The sequence below is a fragment of the Micromesistius poutassou genome, assembly GCF_964030765.1.
Source record: "Micromesistius poutassou genome assembly, chromosome: 7".
In the NCBI taxonomy this organism is placed as follows: domain Eukaryota; kingdom Metazoa; phylum Chordata; class Actinopteri; order Gadiformes; family Gadidae; genus Micromesistius; species Micromesistius poutassou.
The window spans coordinates 4,852,497-4,873,443 of NC_140277.1; the positions used below are offsets into that span (position 1 = coordinate 4,852,497).

Consider the following 20,947-nt stretch of genomic DNA (forward strand, 5'->3'; position numbering starts at 1 on the left):
AAATGTTAGATTACAACCGAAGACCGTTAAAATTACAATAATCAGGGAGAAAGTGTAAATGTTTCTTTCATTAAAAGGCATTTGAACCATGGCTTTTACCATCACCTGACAGTTAACGCAGACCAGCCCGACCAATCCATCAGCTACTGGTTTCTCAGAAGGTGAAAAACAAATACCCCAACTTATAAATAAAGAGCTATCGATCAAGAGGCCCCCCCGGCTAGCATAGCGTCCTATCACTGTCATGGGTCAGATGAAAGTTACTGCCCCCCTGCTGAGCACGGGAAAGCTGGTATTTCTCTGTGGCTTTAAATATTTTACACGCACGCCGTGGCAAACATCTGTGGCATGCCCCGATCTCTTTCACCTACTTTAGAGTCTCCGCTCTGAAGTCGAAGCGAGCCAGGGCCGGAGTTCTCTGTAAACACACAAGCAGTACACGTTTTAGGAGAGAGGGGGAGAGAAGCGCTGGTGATTGACGCACCCTTCAACCACCTTCAGCCTGCATAAAAAAAGAGAATGCACTAAACTTAATGTATTTAATATACACCCACATTCCCTCTGGATGAGGTGGGGAGTAAACAGGAAGAAACATTTCCGCACAGAAATTCTCTCCCCTCGTAAAAACAACATATTTTGATGATTACTGCTTATGAATAAACCTTTACATTTTATGGAGGTATGGCCAAAATGAAAACGCAATAACCCTGTATGTCTAGTATAATTTATGATGAGGTCATCTCTCTGTCACTTTTACGGGCCTCTGCTTATACCTGGACTATTCCAGCAATGGCAGGAATGGGGCACATGTGCCATGTGTTTCAGAGCGCACCAGATCATGCTTCACCGTGGCTGTCAGGCCTTTCCCCAAACTACCCACAGGAAACATCCACGGCAGCCTTTGTATAGTCTAGCAAGAAAACAACATCTATACTTGCTCTATAATCCCCTACCTTTCATATTTTAGGTCTGGATAAGCGATAGGAAATCACCTAAAACGCACAGTGAACTGAAATGGAAACTGAGCCTGGTAACCTGGCAACGCTTATTGTTCTTGCCTAACACAGAGGAGAAAGCCATCTGTGTTCAGATACCCCACTGACAAAACCAACGTCCAAGTCCACACACACACACACACACACACACACACACACACACACACACACACACACACACACACACACACACACACACACACAGACCAAACATCTGTCATCTATTTCCCCGCTTGAGGCAACACAAGAATGCGACACGTTGTTCTGCCGTTGTACCTCAACGCCCGACTTCCTCTTCTCTGCGTTGTCCGTGACGTTGAGCAGGTCTCCGAAGCGCTCGTTGGTGATGAACTGGTGGCGCGTGGGTACGATGCCCGTGTGCCGCCTGGCCGCCGTGTCCGCCTCCTCCTGCTCGCGCTTCAGCCGCCGCTGCTCCTCCAGGATTTTCTGTCAGAGTAAAACTCAACTTAAATTGTGTTGTTGTTGTTGTTGTTGTTGTTGTTGTCGTCGTCGTCGTCTTTCTTCCCCTGGCGCCCCCGCATAATGTTTTACTTCAACTCTTGACTTCTATTTACCACTCAGTCTCATACATATTTAATAAGGAGCAGTCTGGACCACGGATAATCAATCATTCCTGGACTGGTTTCCACTTTTCTTTCACTTCTGTTCTCATAACCTCACATTTTTCACAGCCCTACATGTGTCTGGGTTTGACTTTAACTCAATCCTCCTGCTTTCAAATCACTTCCATGAACTCTTCGTTTTGATGTTGCAAAGAAGTGACCCGATGCAAAGTTCAAAGTTTGATTACCTCAACTACACATAATGCGTTGTTAAAGGTTCATCGTCCTTGTTAAATGTTAATAATAATGTCTCTTGTAGCTTCCCATTTCTCCCACAGTCCTAAACGTGTCTCCCGGGCAGGTTGGTACCACGGAGATCAGCGAGGGGCGGTTACCTCTTTGTCGCCATGACGCCTCCTCAACACTTCATCCTGGCTCTCGCCGTGGGCTGGAGACGAGTCCGAGTCTGAAGCGAGCAAACACACCATCAGGCTGAGGAAGACTCACATGGCAGCCCCCAGGTGGAGACATCACATCACTCTGACATGACTCTGCATAGGCGTTTCTCCATTGTGAAAAGACAACATCGCTGTGTACAACTCTAGGCAGTCCTGAACAGTCACTAATCCCAACCATGCTCTAAATAATGAATGCCACCTTGTATGCAGGACAAACATGAAAGTAAAAAACAGCACACCAATCAAATCAAATCAAAAGATAAATGTATTCCGGCATGCACATGAAAAGAATTACAGGATCAATCGATGTTGTGTTCATGGAGAAAGGAATGAATACAAAAAATAAAATATGAAACCTTTATGGGCCTCTAACAGTGACTTCATGGTTCACTGCTAAGATTTATATTCTGACCAACCAGCTTCCATCAGTGTTTTGCGTGAAATTCGTTTCAGATTTTATATGAACTAGTTTTCAGTATTTCTCTCTACCCTGCTTTTTTCATCGGATCAAACTTTCATCAAGCATTCTATGTGTCGGCCAAGACAGCCTATACACAAGCTGTTATCGATATGAGCCAAATCAGAAGACAAACCATTCACCACTATAGCCATAAAGGAACATGGTGGATGCAGAAACCATCTTACCTTCGATAAAACAAACAAAGAAATAACACAACAAACCAAAAAAAAAGTAAGTCAACATTGGGATCGCATCCCTTTGAGAGAGCGTATGCACGGCGTTTCGTAGTGACCTACATAAACATTGCACAACACTGCTGCGTTCATAGCTTTGGACTGCAGCCTGGTCTTCCAGTTGTCATGGTTGTGAATTTAGCCTCAGGGTAAGTAAACACGTCAGTGTGTGATAAAAGGATCTTCTCACAGTGTTTAGCAGGCCTTTTTCTGAGCTATATACGTTTACAGCGGGCAGTTGTGGAGTGCTTAGTCAGCTCTGAACACCCTTGCATACGTCTCAAATACGATGGCACCCGGAAGACATGCACACAGACATCACCCGGAACAAGCCGCCTGTGTCCCCCTCACACAATAACTGAAAGGGTTCAGGATTGGTTGATGGGCGGAACGAGGGCTGGCCGGGTAAGGCCGGGGTTCATTCACCGTATGATATGAGGAGAGACACTGAACACAACCACCACAGTGACGCGGGCCTAGCCGTCACACACACGAATGGGGGGGGGGGTGGACGTCGCTTTGTGGAGAGAGAGAGAGAGAGTGGGGGGGGGCACGTAGGTGAAGACAGAGAGGAGACCGTGGAGATGGCTGACGTGGTGAAGGAGAGGAGTGGAGGAGGAGACGGGTGACAGGCGGGTGGCGGAGGGGTGATGGGAGATAGCCACCTCTGCGGGGCCCGGCCGGCGGCGGCGGCGGCGGCTGCAGGAGGTTCCCGTTGGCGTCCACGCCCTGTCCGTTAGACAGCGGGGGGTGGTGGTGATGGTGGTGGTGCTGGGGGGACGGGCTCTCTCCCAGCCTCTCCAGGACCTCCAGGGAGGAGAGCCTGGCGGGGATGAGCGGCTTGGGCTCCTGGGGCATCACCCTGGTGGCCCCCAGAGTCCTCCGGGCCTGGTGGGACTGGGAGGAGCGCCGCAGCCTGAACGGCGTGGGGCCCATGAGGCACCCGGGCAGCGTGGTCCTCTTCTCCGGGGCGGGCCGCTTGTCCTGCTGGGCGGTGGCCTGCTGCCTCTCGTGCCGCAGAATGGTGGTGAAGCGCGTGTAGGAGGCTGGGCACGAGCCCTTGCACTTGCTGGACTTGAGGTAGTGGTGCTGGTTGAGGTGGTGCAGGAGGTGCTGGTGTTGGTGACTGTGGAGGTGGGCGTGGGCGTGGGCGTGGTTGTGGTTGTGGTTGTGCGGGGGCGACGGGGCGGCGACGGGGCTGCGCTCCGGGCGCCTCTCGCCGGGGGGCCTCGCGGCGAAGCACTCCTCCACCTCCCAGTCGGTGCCGCAGGGCGACACCGAGGGGCAGCCGTTCTCCCGGGGGGCCGCCGGCTCCTCCTTGGTGCCTTCACCCGGGGGGGAGGCCTCTTCACGGGCCGCCTCCTCCTCCTCCTCCCCCTCCTCCTCCTCCTCCTCCTCATCCCCGGAGCAGGCGTCCGCCTGGGCGTGGTCCGACACCAGCAGCGACTCTGCGGACACGGCGACCGCCATGTAGAGGCCGCGGTCGTGGCCGTGGGCTGGGCTGTGGGGGGTGGAGGTCAGGGTGGGCAGGGAGGAGGAGCGCGCCGGCGCCGGGCTGGAGCGCTGGATGATGGTCTCGAACTCGCTGACCCGTGACGACACGGCGTCCCGCGGAATGTCCCCGGCCCCCGGCCTGGCGACCCCGTCGACCCCCGACCGCTCGAACAGGCAGGCCAGGCTGCGGACGCTGCCCTGGGGGCTGGAGCCCAGCGAGCCGGGCCGCTGGATGTGGTGCATGCTCCTGTAGAGGCTGGAGAACTCGGAGGCGCTGCGCCGCAGCCCCGGGGAGAGGCTCCGGGGGCCATCGGCGCCGTCCCGTCTCTCGCCGTCCGCCCCCGTGTATATGTCCTCACAGCTGTGGGCCTTGGGGTGCCGGGCAGGCTCGGCCCTGCCGTGCTCAGAGTCACCACTGGGGGGCAGCAGTTTGGGCTTGAACTTGGAGGGGAGGATTTGGGGTATGCGGGCTTTGGCAGCTGAGAGGGGCGTCTTACTCTTACAGTGGTTACCTATTGCGTTACTGCCAAGACCCGTTTGACTATTTACAGAGGAGCAGGGTGAAATTATATAGCCATTCCCACCTTTATAATCCACTGGCAAGCATGCAGGACAACAGAATAAACAACATATTAGATTACAATGGTCACGGGTTCACACACATCCACACGTAAACACAGTGTCGACCGTATTTTCAAAGTATCGACCCACTTCCATCAAAGGTTGATAAGAAGCACACTTGATGTGGCCGACATCAAATATCAAATGGCTTGTAGCAACAGCATGGCGGTATTACTTGGCATGAAGTGTACAGAAATGCTTTGAAAAAATGGAAAAGGTCAAAAGCTGTTCCTGTCGGCCATGCGAAAACAACATTGTTTACAGTTGAATGGGAAATCAGTATGTGTGTGAGCGGGAAAATAAAAAGGCAAAACTAAAAGGATAAAGAGTTGAATGAGCAATGTATCATGAAATGTTTTGGTCAAAACAGAACATATCCGTACACAAATTGCAAGAACGGGGCATTGTCTTCCATATATGCACAAACCGAATGCTACAAATCCTGTGGGGGCCTGTCTGCTGTGATCTATTCTGATCATTTTCTCCTCTGTGTAATCTCAGCGGCGGATGTGTCCACATCCTTGACACGGCAGCGTTTATTCCCTCCTCTGGTGTACTCCGATGAGCCCGGGCAGTGATTCATGTCCTGCGTGGACTGCTTTTAATCTACCCCTTGCCTCGGCTGTAAATAATAATGTATTCTGAGGTGACGCGTAGTTTTACAGCGGCGTTTTGTCAGCCTACAGAAGCTGGGGCTCGTGGGAAGGGGATACCAGAGGAAGAAGCAGGAAATAATACATCAGTGTGTGGAGGAGAGGCAAAAGGCCCGAGAATCTGGATATTCCATCTGGGCTGGAACTTGTTCCGATTCGGTGGATACGAATGTATTTGTGTTTCGTGTCACCGGATTAGCCGATAAATTGTCCCCAGGGCGGGTTTGTTCCTCAGAATACAAAGTCCTTATTGTCCGATGATACACTGGTGCAAAGGTCTGAAACACATGATCTTGTTTTTTTTACTTGTTTCCAGGAATTGTTTATTTCCCACACTCGTCTCCTTTTTATTGTGAGCCGGTGGGACTAAAATGTAACCGTCCTACGACTCTATTGTGGAGGTATCTGGCCGGTTGTCTTGACTGAAGTATTCCAGCATATCCAGCCTGGCTCTCGATTACAACTCGAGAGATTCAAAACACGAGCCTCCAGGATGACATTTAAAGATAACCTCTCCTCACCCTTACCCTGCGTCCCATCAACATAATAAACACACCAGGGAGTGTGCGTGTGTTTCCCCATGCAAAACCTTAACCCCCCCCCCCCCACATTGTCAGGTCCATCTTGCTGGTCTCGTTCCCCCCCCCCCCCCCCCCCCGCCTCCCCCTGCTCTCCTCCGCTGGGTCCCGTGTGCAGAAGGCATTCCACGCTCTGACAGCTGACTTCCTCCCGCACGCCCGCCCCTCTCCCGCTGGCACTCCTGTTTATATCACCCCTGCTCCGACCAGGCTGTGAAAAGCACAGCCCCCGTTTATCACTTCCTTTCCTCCTATCAACTCCCCCCTGCCCTCTCCCCGCTCCCTCCACCCCCGCTGTCCCCCCCCCCCCCCTGTCCCGCGCCTCCCCTGGAAAGCTCTGGAGCTCTGGTCTGAGCCTGCCCAACAACCGCCTGCCTGCCTGCTCGCCAGCCCTCTGAGTGTTGCTGGGGGTGTGTGTGCGCGTGTGTGTGTGGTTGTGTGTGCGTGTGTGTGTTTGGGGGGGGGGGGGGGGGGTATCCCTCAAGGTTACAGCTTCCATTGCTTCATCAAAGACAGCCTCGCTCTGTGCCGCGATTGTTTTCCAAAGCAAATGGCCCGCGTCAAAGGAAACAACACAAATAATAAGGTATGGGAGGGGGTCGGAGGGGGGGGGCGGGAGCTGAGAGAGGTGATTGGCTGGGATGACCCGGAGCAACACGACAACAAAAGTGTGGCGTTGTATAACAGCGCGTTAAAGAGAAACACATGGATGCCTCCACACACACACGCACACGCACACACACTCACTGGTCACTCGTTTCATCTGTCTCGGGAGCATATCCTTTCATGTCGCACACACACACACACCTAGACACACACACACACACACACACACACACAGACAATACAAAAAAAACCAACCACAACGTCAACATGTGTGTGTGTGAGCAGTGAGGACCCCGGGCAGAGGAGGGGGGGGGGGTGGGGGCTTCTACCTTTGGAGGAGGAGGAGCTGGGGTGGCGCTTGTTGAGGGCGCGCAGGCCTTGCAGCGGGATGTCGCCGCCCTCCAGGACGCTCTTGTAAACATGCCGGTCGTTGTCCCCGCCCCCCTCGCTGCTGGGCGATGCCCGGTCCTGCTCCACCTCGCTGCGCCCCGACTTACAAGAGGCGCTGGGGAGAAAGAGAGAGAGAGAGAGAGACGGCCGGGAGAAAAGGGGGGCAACGTTAGTATTCTCGGGGGTCTACGGTCGTTTAAACACAGTGGTCTGAAGCCGAGGTCACGGGCGTCCTCTGAGGGCGTGCAGAGGTGCGTGTTGACTTTGTCGCGCCCCTGGCGTTGTGCTTTGTACACCGCGTGCACGGCCGAGCGCCAGAGCGGCGGACCCGACGGCCGACCAAGTGACGGTCTTGTTTTCGTACGGAACGTGTGTCTGGTTTTTTTAACGCACACATTCTGTCCGTCGTTCGGCCTTCCGGATAGGTCAGCCACGCGGGATTTTCTATAAATATGAGCTACTGTAAACGTTACGACAGCCTCCCCCCCCCCCCCCGCTCACACCACATCTTTACGAGGGCCCAGGTTCACCCGGAGGCAGGCCCCCCCCCCCCGCCCCACACGGAGTGCCTGCCGTTCTGTCTTCCATTAGGGCCAATGTGAGCGAGCTCATTAAACCGTTGGGAATCCTGGCGTCACTGTGCATTTATTTTAAAACCAAACCCCAGAGTCATACTTCTGTTTTTAAATCTAACGTGAAATGGGAATTGGCAAACCTATGGAGAGAGAAAATATGCATGGCCCTTTTTTTCTGACTTCCTGCTGGAACAACAAGCCCTTTCATCGCTCTCAGGGAACATACTATATGTTTTGGCAGCAGAAGGACTCGTTAAAATTGCATAACTTGCAGGTTTTTATTTGAGTGTGAGACAAAACCGTGCTAAGGGATTGCATGGGGCTAAACGGCGCCATTCAAGATTCATCATGGTCAGGTTTTACTGGGATGAGCCAGCCATATCGTATGGACCTTGTGGTGTCACAAAAATAGGATATACCTACAGCAGAGACACAACTATAACTGTGCAACTGAATCAGCCGATCTTGGTGTGGATGGAAAGGCGTTGAGACGTCCTATTGACGGAATCACAATGATGGCCATTATTGTTCACTTTAGTGGTAACTTGCTAGGCTTAATTCTTGCATTCTCATGGACACAGTAAACGTATTTACTTCGATTTAGAAGATGCAATTACAAACCAATGTTTACTACTGACCACCATTCAGAATGTATCTTATTAAGAGATAAATCAATTATCTCTGACTTTGACACTTACAGAAGCATGTTTCTCTGTAGGAGAGGTTGTTTGACGATACATATTCTCCCTCTGCGAGAATATACTTCTAAAAGTCTGAACTATCAAAGACAGACCAATGAAAAACTCTCCCGCCCAAAACAACACAGCTTTTGGAAGAAGCCAGAGAATGACTTCAGCTTTCCTGCCTTGGAGGTAACAGTTGGGGTAACTTAGATTTTGGCTCTCAAACTCTCAAAACTGTACTACCGAATAAAAAGCCAAGCAAACTTTATTCGTCAATATCCAACTATACGTTACCCGTTTATGATTAACATCCTGGAATTCCAAAACCCCTCCACAAACACTGGTGCACTAATATAAATAATCACTACAGCAGATGGAAAGTCTCTGGCCTAAAGGGAAGGAGAAATCCCCTCCCTTTGAGTGATGCATGTGAGTCAAGTCAACATGACTCAAAGCGGAATAACTTGCGTTTTACTACATAGGCCAAAATAGACCACCCGACTAAAACTGCTCCTAACGCACACACACACACACACACACACACACACACACACACACACACACCGAGAGATCAGAGGTCTCAAAGTCTTTATTTACGTGTCTACGAAACATCCTCTTTTTATTACGCAGCTGCCCTCCACATTGAATTCCCCATCACGCCCATGGAGAGACGATAACGGTTTTAAAGTTACGCGGCAGCTGGTTGAGCAGAGTTCCCTGGATCCTCGCTCACATCCAGCCTTCCCTCCCAGGTTGGCTGGCTTTAAATAAGCCAACACATGCTGGCCCCCTTCCCAAATACTACCAACCCAACCCCCCATGCCTTAACCCCCCAAAAACAATAAAGTTGCAGAAAAGCAGAGACAGGGAGACATAGACAGAGGGGCAGAGAGAGGGGGAGAAGACACGCTGTTCTGGTTACATTTCCACTCATTATCAGGAACTCCTCAGGAAACCGGCGCATCCCCCTCCCGTAGGCAGGGCGAGTCACACACAGGGTGGAGAAATTCTCCCACCTATCCACCACACTACCCGGCCCTCGGAATACCATCCACACACACACACACACACACACACACATACACAGAGAGGGGTAAACAAGCGCTTTAAATAAGCGCAGAAAAGAGAAGAGTAGAATAGGCTTGAACTTACTACTGCTGCAAGTCGGAGGCTGACTCCAGGGGGCTGAACGAGGGGCCACTCTGCAACACACCAAACAAAGAAGTCATTGATAGATCCACAGGAAGGTCTCCTCCAGCTAGAACACAAGAAGGACCATTCGCTATGGCCAGATTCCCTCTCTCTCTCTCTCTCTCGCTCTCTCTCTCTAGCGGGTGCGCTCTCTCTCTGGCTCTCTCGGGCTCTGCTGTGTGGCTCTGTGTCCAGCACACCCAGACTTGTTGAAGCTTTTCACCACCAGCCTTGGCACCAGCGTGTAAGCGTGTGTTTTGGCGTGCATGCAACTTGGGAGAAAAAACAAGCAGCAGTGAACAGGGTGGGAGGGAGCAGGAGGGGGAGAAGGGGGAGGGAGGGTGGGCGTGCGTCGGTCAGGGGGGCGCTCATGTGGGGAGGGGGCTGTCCCAGGCTCAGCCAATGGGAGGCGGTTTGGAGCTGAAGCCATCTCTTTTGTCTGGTATTGAGTCACTCTCATTATCACTAGACCGGACCGAGGGACAATTAACCAGCTGGTGGTGCAAGCAGGCCAAATTACACATGCACACGCACGCACGCACACAGACACACAGGCGCACACACACACACAAACATATGCACACACACACACACACACACACTTCAGAAATGTGAGTGTTTGTAACTCAGATACAGATATATAATAAGCATTGGAGGGTTTTATCTGGAAAAAAGTTGAAGCTGTTATAAACATAGAAAGAAAAACAAGAGAAAAAGATATTCACTTAACTCAAATGACACAGAAAGAAATAGAAAAACAAAAAATACAAAGGGTGAGTGAATTAATCTTTAAGGGACTGTGAGAGGGGACGTGGCTGTTATTTTCAGGCAGTGGCTAACCCTAAAGCCCGGGGATAGTCACTTGCATGCGAGTAGCACCCGCATGCATTTTCAATGGTTTAGGGCTAATTTTAGCCCACTGTTTCTGTTGCTTTTGCTCCGTGCGGACGTCACAGAAGGTAAAAATAACAGACCTGACACTGGGCTATGAATAAAAAAGCGCAAGTGTTGTTTGCAAATACGATTGCACAATCCCAGCCCAGTCAGCCGGGGCCCTACCCCAAATGCCACATCCCCACCTCAAACTCCTGTTGGCGCGACCAGGCACACCCCGCCCCCGCCCCCGCCCCGACCCTCAGACCCACAAACACCAAACAGATGACCAGACGAGGCTTCGCTCCAACCAATCGCTCTTTTTTTCCCCACACCATGCCTTTTCCAGTCAGTTGCTGGGGGAAGAAGTATCAATAATAACTTTTGCTTATCCGAGGGCAGAATTTCGCTCCTGGCAGGTCCATAGTCTTCTGATCTATTTATACAGCCAAATGTTCCATGGCCCTTCAGCCTTGTGGAGAACAGGCCAGCGCCGCTGTATCATCTGTGACTCCTCGTCCTAGCAGCGATACGTCTTGCTCATCCTTCACATACCCCCCCGCCCCCGTGCACGGCTGTGCTCAGGTCCCACCCGCCTGTCGCTACACAGTGTCCCCTGACACCTGTGGCTAACTGACTCACACACACACACACACACACACACACACACACACACACACACACACACACACACACACACACACACACACACACACACACACACACACACACACACACACACACACACACACACACACGCACGCACGTTGCATCAATGGAAAAGAAAACAGGAAACAGGCGTGGAAAGGCCAATCGGAACAGGGACAACAGAATCTTAATTTAATCTTCCCTGGCAAGACGCTGTGCAGATGTCTTAGCAGCGTCTGTCTGCACCACGGCCTCTGCACACACACCCACCGCTTACCCGTGTGACCCACACTAGACCCGTCGCGGATCAAAGTGAGGCCCAGACCCCGGCTTCCACCCCCGGGCGCTTAAACATTAAAACAACCTGGTTCCACAGGGGGACAAGCGCCTCACCCGACAGGAATGACGCGTGTGTAGGGGCCCCTGATCTGACGGATCGATATCAGGTAACATATGAAAGACTTCCGCTGGTGATGAGTCAGTCGCCCCCCCCCCGAGAGACAGGTGTCCACATGTGCCACTCAGCCCTTCGCTAGCTCTGTGGCTGTTCTCTTCCCCCCCCCCTCCCCCCCCCTCCCCCCAACCCTCTACACCCCTACCCTCCCCCCTTCCCCTCTGTTTCAAAATAGTCGCCGTGACTACATGGCAGTAACATGAATCCCATTCTTTCCAGCACCTTGTTTGTGTTGATGTGTGTTATCCTGAAAACAAACAGCTCCCCCACGCGCTCACTGCCCAGGGGGGGGAGGGAGGGAGGGAGGGGAGGAAGGGGAGGCGGGGGAGACGGGGGAGGGGGACGACTGTTTTAGCCCGCAGCCCTGGCGACGGCGGCCGCGCCGCGATGCTCCGCCCGATATATAAAACGTCTGCGCGGTGGCGGCGGGGCGTCGTGGCTCCACCTCGTGTCCCTATTCTGCTGGGTTACACACCCCGCCGCGCGCTGGCCACCACGTGACCCGGGGGCTCACTGGCTGGGGGGCTGGGGGTGTGTGGGGGTGTGTGTGTGGGGGGGGGGTGGGTGTGTGTGTGTGCGTCGGGGATAGGGTGGCCGGTGACTCTGTCGCCTACATATGCCAGACAGATGGGAGTCACTCAGGCGGCCCGCAGGGGGTCCAAAATGCTCGTCCTGACCAAAGTTATGCGCGGAATCCCGGCTCCGGATGGCCTTGTATGTCCGTGTGGAGCCCGCGTTTCAAAAGGGACCGTCGGTTTTGAAATAGCTCTGAAATGACGACTCTGTTACCTACCGGTGAGACGCGTCGACCCCGTCGCGGGGGAACATGGTTTAGTGCGTTAGGTGTCGTGATTCATCATATCGCCGTACACAAATAGGTCGTGTGTGTTTGGCGGCTCGAGGGACTAAGGGAGTAGTGCGGATCCTACCGAGAACTCTGTGAGAAGTTGCGGACGCCGTCGGCGGTTTCCTGTCAAGGGCTTTGAGAGCAAAGCCCAACGGGGGAATGGCACCTTGGCCCCGCACAGACGTAATATCTCAAGGCTGTTGAAGCTAGATGATTTCTCTGTGAGCCACAGGGTCCAGCCCAGCACTGAGGTCAAATGCCACGCATTCCGGGCGACTCTTTAGAAGTGACTTTGACACTCAGCAGGAGCCCGTCCAGGGAGTGATCTCAGCGGGAAAGAATCCCGAGTGCTCTGGAGAATGACAGCCTCGGAGAGGGATGGAGAGCGGCCTGTGTCCCGTCACTGCTCCCGCTCGCTCCTCCGGGGGGAGCTGAGAAACGGAGGAGCCGACTCGCGACACGCCCGGCCATCGGGGTCCTCATAAAAGTGTCGCCTAGGAGGGGGTAAATAGATTCCTTCCGTCTACAGGTCCATCGTGGATGCTGGGACGTGATGTCATCCCCTAGGCAGGGATGCTGTCTCATGTGACCCTCCCAGGGGGCCACAGTGTCCCGGGCAGGTTCTGCTGGATGTTTAGACTTCTGAAGGGCTAGGCAGGGGGGGGGAACGTCTGTTCTGCGGGCAGCCGGTGCCATATTTGTCTGGTGCCAACCGAGAGCCCGAGGCGGAGGTTTCATCAAACGCTGGGCCAAATTGCAGTGATTCATCAAATGACAACATGACCTGACCCCCTCTTGGTCCCTCTTGTTAAATATATCAGAGAGAAAGACAGACAGACAGACAGGCAGATGAATAGACAGACTGACAGCGATTATTATTTCAAGAGATCGGGATTATCACACAGCCTGATTAATTACACGGACTGCCAACACCCGACAAGTGAAGAGTGACTTCTGTGTGAATCGCCCTTCTTTGAATCGTTGACCTGTCTTCTAGGAACCTTGGCAGGATTCATATCGATACACTGTATGTGTTCCAGATGTGTTGAAAGGTGAGACGAGATAGGGTTTGTTGCCAGAGCTTGCATTCCGATCTAGTTTCTAAAATAAGTTTGGCTGTGGGCCTGATTCACTGATAAACAGATAAACAGTTATAGTGTTGTTGTTAATCAACAACACTGAAAACAATCTTGTTTGCCTTGGAGTATACCATTCTTGAAATAGTTAGAATACTAAGCAAGCCTAAAAGCATTCGCTACTGTAAGTAAACATTGACTTTTTTTAGCTGCTAAAAGTCAGAGAGGATCTTTAACACTGACTGACAGGGCATTACAGGAAATCCATTTTCTAGATGTATTTTTGGAGGGGGCAGTAAATAGTTCAGAGTCTACTCTCCACAGTGGTCTTAAAATAAAAATGTTTTACATATATAATGTAGTCATGAAAAATGAATGGAATGTATAAAACAATATAAAACATAGACCTGCTGCTCCAGGGACACTTTTAAATGCAGTTCGCCAAACCACATTCAAATCCCTTTGTGAGATCCCGTAGACAGAGCTCAACATAAACAACAAAAAAATAGAGCTCAGCGAATGACAAATCAAAACGGTACGAGTACGAGGTGCAGCAGTCCTTACAGACAGACAGGATGGGTCAAGCATTGGGATTTTGGAGGTTATTTCGACATGGAGGTTAACACATGCACAGTGTTTACGCAGTACTGCCAGTGTACTGGCCGTTGCCCACTTACCGCTTTCCCAAACTCCATCTCTGAAAAGAATCTATACCAAGGCTCATTCTCTATATCTACATCTTCTGGATTTACATCCTGAGTCTAGGTGGTGGTGGTGGTGGGGAGGGGGAGATGCATGGCAACAAGGAGAGGAGAACAAGGACAGAAGAGAACACGTTTCAGACAGAGATATGGACACGTGATGAATCTGTGACGTCCGGAGACTCTGACACGGGCAATCCTCAACACATAGTCATTGAAAAAGAAAGGTAGCAGTATCCGTTGCAATTAAAACGATGCCTGAAGATATCTAAATAGTGTCTAAAATAAACAGGCTGAGTGAACAAATACATAGAAAGAAAATCAGTATCTTGGGTAAAACCACAACACCACAGGCTGCAAAATATATACATTCAAAAGTCATTGTTAGTTTTGGAACTACAGCAATTGAAATAACAATGTGACTTTTGTGTGGATATTTTTCTCTTGAATCAAATTGGATTCTGCAAAACAGTTGCCCAAGAGATGGCTGTGAATAGAGAATACCACAGCTACCACTAAAGGAAAATGCACCATAATAACTGGGTCTGTCATAAACACAACTCAAAACAACCAGACCCTGTCCTATCAGGCCTGGTTCATTGTTCTTCTGTTCAACACAACACTTGTGCTTGTTCACTCGACCGGGCACTTGCCAATGGTGAACGCTTTGGCCAACAGGATACTGCTTTCCATTATGGCTAAGACCCTCTAATCACCTGGTGTTTATTGGACAAACCGTATTCACCAAACAGAATTTAACAATTACCTCTGAAGACCGAATGCTAAGCCTTTACAATAGTAACAAAAACGATAACATACCTTATAAGAGTTTAATCCAGCACATTAAAACAAACATTTGAAAACAGTATATTGATCTATAGATTCAAAATGTGTACACGCATGGAATACTTGCTGGGAAATCCCATTGCTTGAATATGAATATTGACTCTTCACCCTATAATAATATATATAAAAATAATCAAACAATATGGAGGAGAGTGGCCAGGATGTGAGAGTGTTTTACGTCTCCCCCCACCATACTGATGCCCCAATTCAACCCGATTACATTGAGCTGACAACAGAAGACCACGGTTTCCCTTGTAAGCGATACTCTTCTTCATACACACCCGACCTCCCCCCCCGCCATCGCCCCTCTCCCCCACCCCCAAATAAGGATCATCTGTCAGCCGCAACAGGACACTCCATCAGGAATGTGGTACACACATGACAGGAAAACACACACACACACACACACACACACACACACACACACACACACACACACACAACACACACACACTACACACACACACACAACACACACACCGACACACACACACACACACACGCCCGCGTGAGCGTGAGTCGCTTTTCTTCCCGAGCTGTAAGCCAACCAAGCTGCCACCCAAGAGCTCAGAGAGTCAGGGGGGTGGGGTGGGTGGGAGTAGGGTGTGTGTTTGAATGTGTGGTGTGTGTGTGAGTGTGTGTGTGTGTGTGTGTGTGTGTGTGTGTGTGTGTGTGTGTGTGTGTGTGTTTGTGAGTCTGGGGGGAAAGTGTGGGTGAGGCGGTTCTTTTGGGTACACAAGCGCACAGACAGACAGACAGACAGACAGACAGACAGACAGACAGACAGAAAGACAGAGAGCGAGCGAGAGCGAGAGCTAGAACTAGAAAGAGAGCGAGAGGCGAGAGAGAGGAAGAGACATATAGAGAGAGATAGGAGAGGAAGATAGGAAAGAGGAAGAGAGGAGGGAGGGAGGGATAGAGATAGAGAGACACACACACACACACACACACAGATGAGAGGGAGGGAGACAGGCCGAGAGCCGCCAGACGAGATGCGGTGGGCGGTTAGCCTACCGTTCGCTCCAGCTTCAATACAGACGACTTCCCTGGCTCGTACTCAAAGATGCTCCTGGGCTCAGCGCGGTACTTCCTGGTGTCTACCTTCTTGTCCGGTGGCTCCCACTCGTTCCTGAGGAAGCCAAACGGGGTGTGGGGAAGAAAAGGGGGGGGGGGGGGGGGGGGGGGGGGGTGGGGGGGGGGGAGGAGAAGGAGAGAGGGCGGGATGGAGACAGCCAATCATTATCAAGTAGTCTCCATGGCAACTGTCTGGGGCGCTAGATTTATTTATTTATTTTCAGAGTCTTAAGATGGCATCCTCCACATTACTGAGGCTGCTCTCTCAGCCACGCAGGTCGTCTGTGTTTTCCTGTCGTTGTTTTCCTTTGGAAGACGTGCCCCGCAGGGATCCCACTAACCTGCCATTGAACCAAATGACCCTCTTCCCGTGCTCTGTCTCACAAACAGTGTCCTTTGTCTCTTGCAGCAGGAAACAAAAGAAGCTTTCAGTGTCGGCCCTTGGAGTTAGTATGTCGCTTCCTTTGTCTTTAAAGTAACATCAATCTTTTGCTACAGACGTTATCAACACACAATGGGACGTCATGGAGTTTGGCTAAACGCTGTGAGAGTGTGTCAGCTGCATAGAAATCTGATAAAAATGTGAGCAAAAAACAAATAATAATATTTCTTAGAACAATATCCGGTCTGTTAACAGACCGCTTTATTTGAATGATCATAATGTCCGACAAATGCAGTCCCCGCGGCTCTAGCATTAAAGGATAAAGGTGTTGTTTTGGGTGTCGTTTTGGAATGCAGCCTATTCTTACATAAACCATCCGCCTTGCCCCCTCGCCATGTAATCTACAGCTGTGGTTCGCCACAGTCTATCCTCCATCACCTGTCCGCCTGCATTCCTCCATCACTCAAGGGCGAGAGGCAGAGTGTTGAGTCATAGTCCGGGAGAGAACCAGAGGAGACCTCAAGGTTACCGAAGAGAAGCCACCCCCCCCCCCCCCCCCCCCCCCCCCAACCCCCCGCTAGGAAGAGTCAGCCCTTTATAATAATGCACTGATGTTGGATGCCATTGCTTCATTAACACATGTGTGTTGAGCATCAGCCCGTATGGAAACGTTGGAAATCTATGTTCAGTTGTGGAGAGTTCAGACGCTACCTTTTGGTCGTAGGTTTGAGGGAAGAGGACCTCGTCGGCACGGGCATCAGCCGACCTCTGGAGTCGAACTCTGCGTCGCTTTTGGACCGTGGCACACCTTTCACTGAAATGTTGAAGCGTATGAACGTCAACGGGGTTTCACTTTGGTGTGTGTAGCAAATAAAGTGCGTGACTGGAAACGAAAGGCTGGGGCAATGGGGAGAGGGTTGAGGGAAGCATTGAAGTAACTCCTGCTTTTGAGTTAGTGTTAAGTTAAGTTCCCGCTCGTGTTAGATAGTACTAAGTTTGGTCACTAACTTACCTTCTTCCAAATAACCCAAAGGTGACAGGCCATCATCTGAAAGAAGAGAGGAAACAAAACAGTTTTTTTCCAATCCAAATCAATATAAATGTGTCGAACGTCATTCATCTGGGCGGCCATGCGAGCAATAAATAAGTCTTGAAATAATAAAGTGATAAAAGCTTTCGAAAGTCGTCGATGGCTTTCCCATTATCCATTCACCTCCATTAGAGTAAACCAATTCCATTCATTACAGTTCCTTCAAACACCATCGAAGCACATGTCCAAGGTGGTGTCAAGTCAAAGCACTTTATGGGAAACATTACCGCACTAAGAACAGCACCCGGAGCACCCGGGTATCAATTAGAATCAATGGTCTAAATAAGTAATGCTCTGTGGGCCGAACTGGGAGCATTCTACACATTTACAATGGATTGAAATCAAAGTGATGTTGAGGACATGAAAATGGATGAGAAAAAAGTCACAGGACACATGGAGGTCGTGATGTGAGGGGGACATTAAACACTTAACTGCAAACAGGTATGCCAATGACATGATCATTGACTGTAGAAAAGCATGCATGGTTCTGGGTAAACATGCCTTTCCTCTTGCACTGAGTCAGCGTTAAGCAAGACTGTAGCGGCCCCTAGTGGCGGATAGGATGAACTGCAAACATATATATAATCAATCCCTTTGATTCTGAAGATTCTGATCTATGTTGTAAGTAAGAAAAAAACCCTGTTTTAATAGCAATCCTTTCAAGCTTACTAAGAGCATCATGCAGATTTCTAATCCGATGCATTGCAGATCCAGCACATATTTTATGATTGTCAAGATGTCAGAGGAATATCTGCACTTTAAATCACACTGATTGGTTTTTGGTTCTTAAGACACAATATAAATGTGTGCTGGAGAGCTTGATAATGACTTAAAATGGCAGGATTAGAAAAATAAAATATTATCACCAAAGCAGTCAATACTCAATTTTAAGTAAAAAATATATGTCAAAAGTCTTTGACATTTCTCTCAAATCTGTAGGACATGGACCAGGTTAAATTATTTGAAATGCTTTCAAATACTTTTGTTGATTTTAATCACATAACATTTGAACTGAGTGACAAACCGATGCTTGAGTGTAGTTATGGAAGTATTTACTATGTTAATTTGTATTAAAAAATGGTTAAAGTATTTGAAAGAGCCCAAGATGGCTGCCGATTAGTGAAGCCAATGGTAGTAAAGCCGTTATCGCCATTGGATACCTTTCGATTTCACCACCAGCCTGTCATAATTCTCTGGGAAAATGTAGGTGGGACGGTACGGGTTTTCCTCGGGGGTCTCTGAGCGGTAGGCGATGAACACATATAAAGACAAGGAATTGACGAGCAACAAACACAGCTTTGGCAGAACAGACGACTGTGATCAGAAAAACACACAAACACACACACACACACACACAAACACACACACACACACAAACATAGAGAGGAGGTGAACGCTGAACCGTCCTTACCTGGTATCCTGTGTATCTGTTTGAACATGCTCTTGTACCAGTCTTTGGACTTGTCTGTGTTCTGTGATAGAGGTGGGGACATTTCAACATTTTAAGCGGATATAAATATGCATAGACGTGACGATGACCAAGCAATCATATCATATCATATCGTTGTTGGATGCATATATGGTCCTAGATAATAGTGTATTATAGTGTAGGGTTTTGTTTCAAACTTTAACAGAAAATAAACAGCTCTGTTCAAATCAATAAAATTACAATTGGCAACTGTAAGAAACATGTACGTTCTGTAAATGAATGTGTTTGATACACAATGAATTAATGAATGACACAAGAGTCATGCATCTCCTCATGAATATCAAACTTTACCATCATCTCTTATATTCCATTATATTCAATGCTTCAACCTACCATTTAGACAAATCTACTCCAATATTAATTATCCTATCCTTTAGTCATTTGACTACAAGGATTCTATTTCCTTGAAAATACTGTACACTGTACTGGTCTGGAGACATGCATTGACAATTTCATAAGCACTTTCAAAGTAAAAGCGGCCTCACTCACCCGTACGGGCGCGATGGGCTGGCGGAGAGGGGAGTGTACGGGGGAGTGAAGAGACAGCCTCATCCGTTTGCCATCCATGTCAGAGGACGCTGGGTCACAGGAGGATGCTGGGAAGTCCCTCCCTGGCTCAGGGGATGCGACTCTCTCTAGGGGCTGATCTGGAATGTGACGCACAAACCATTGTCTATGAAAGAGTACAGTACAAGGTTGTCTGGAGGATTCCTTCATTTGTCTAGTATTTGGATGAAGGGTGGAGTGACGTGCAGTGATGTAAGAGCAGTATATCAAACACTCCATGTTATGGTACATTAATAAGTAGAAAAGGGCATTGGGTGACCATTTGGACATGGTTAGAGTATAATAATTTATTAGAATGAAAATAATCCCATAAGGAATTAATGTTATGATAACATTTTACCTTAACTTGGATCCAAGAAAGAAAAAAGGAGAGAATATTCCAAACATGTGTGACCATTCAGCAACAAATAAAAGGCCAGTGCATACCTTCTGAGGGAGAAAGATGCTTTTGTTTCTCTGTGGAGGAGAGAAGAAGCGGGATAATGTTCAGTGGTACGAGGAGACACAGCAGAGACAGCCTTGGCTTTAGCTCACAGGTGTATTAACATTTGCCGTGAAGCACCGTGATCTCATGCGTGGCATTGACAAGACACAAATGTACTTATTGTAAGCCGCTTTGCATAAAAGCGTCTGGTAAATGTGCTAAATGTAAATGTACGGCTAAGGCACAGCCTCTGATAGCCGATTATTATGTTGAAATAACATGAGACACCCACGTGATAAAATGTGACAAACACAACAAATCTGTGATGTTCAAATGCACAAATGGCAGTGAGTGATCTCCTTCTAAACATAGTCTCTGTCCATGGTCGCCCTCACCTCTGTTGTGCTGCAGCAGGACAATGGTAGGGCTGATGGTGGTGGTGGTGGAGGGATACGCAGAGCCCCGGGGCGCTGTGATATGGTTCTGGACTCCAGCAGAGAGCAGAGCCTGGTTCTCGTTCACACTGTGTGTCGAGGGGACCTGAGAACCACACCGTTGCAGCGTAGTTAAAATCCGTAGTTAAAATTCAGTCTCAGTTAAAAAATAAAAACAAAATTTAAAAAGTAACTCAGCCGTCCACCAGCATGCATTAGCATGAGGCACAGGCTGTAGACAACCAGCTCACCAGCCAATGAGTGTTGTTCACTGACGGTAAATCAGCTGTGATGTGGCTGCCTCCCTCAGCCAATCCCGCTTCAGCGATGTCCCCATTAATCTGTTTGGTCCAACCACCTGACAAAAAAATCCAGAGCTATCTCAGCAGAGCCACGATGGTCAAAAACGCAAAAGATTGACCGTCTGATTCAACACGGCAATGCAACAGGGTTTTAAATCCACACTGCGGTTTGGATTTCCTCCTCAAACAGACATGTTGATATCACCAGGAAGGAAAAAAAACGATTCTTCCACAATTTCC

The 20,947-nt window shown here is 49.6% G+C and overlaps 2 protein-coding genes across 3 annotated transcripts in view; both read right to left on the bottom strand.

Moving 5' to 3' along the window:
* Positions 1 to 20,947, bottom strand: part of LOC311350898 (sorbin and SH3 domain-containing protein 1-like) — a 35,225-nt gene that overhangs the window by 9,638 nt on the left and 4,640 nt on the right. For both annotated transcript variants that reach the window (XM_084470991.1, XM_084470990.1), the window contains exons 5-18: positions 20,657 to 20,763; positions 20,367 to 20,511; positions 19,974 to 20,003; positions 19,470 to 19,627; positions 18,903 to 18,963; positions 17,414 to 17,449; positions 17,113 to 17,215; positions 15,960 to 16,074; positions 14,076 to 14,159; positions 9,462 to 9,511; positions 6,991 to 7,166; positions 1,954 to 2,024; positions 1,272 to 1,442; positions 372 to 418 (exon numbers count right to left, since the gene is read on the bottom strand). In XM_084470991.1, coding sequence (XP_084327117.1) covers positions 372 to 418; positions 1,272 to 1,442; positions 1,954 to 2,024; positions 6,991 to 7,166; positions 9,462 to 9,511; positions 14,076 to 14,159; positions 15,960 to 16,074; positions 17,113 to 17,215; positions 17,414 to 17,449; positions 18,903 to 18,963; positions 19,470 to 19,627; positions 19,974 to 20,003; positions 20,367 to 20,511; positions 20,657 to 20,763 — 1,354 coding nt within the window. The remainder of the gene's footprint in view (positions 1 to 371; positions 419 to 1,271; positions 1,443 to 1,953; positions 2,025 to 6,990; positions 7,167 to 9,461; positions 9,512 to 14,075; positions 14,160 to 15,959; positions 16,075 to 17,112; positions 17,216 to 17,413; positions 17,450 to 18,902; positions 18,964 to 19,469; positions 19,628 to 19,973; positions 20,004 to 20,366; positions 20,512 to 20,656; positions 20,764 to 20,947) is intronic.
* Positions 3,193 to 6,100, bottom strand: LOC311350059 (sorbin and SH3 domain-containing protein 1-like; the record flags this gene model as incomplete). Its single annotated transcript, XM_084470100.1, has 2 exons — positions 3,193 to 4,744; positions 6,087 to 6,100. The coding sequence occupies 2 exons, from the start codon at positions 6,098 to 6,100 to the stop codon at positions 3,193 to 3,195; spliced, it is 1,566 nt and encodes a 521-aa protein (XP_084326226.1).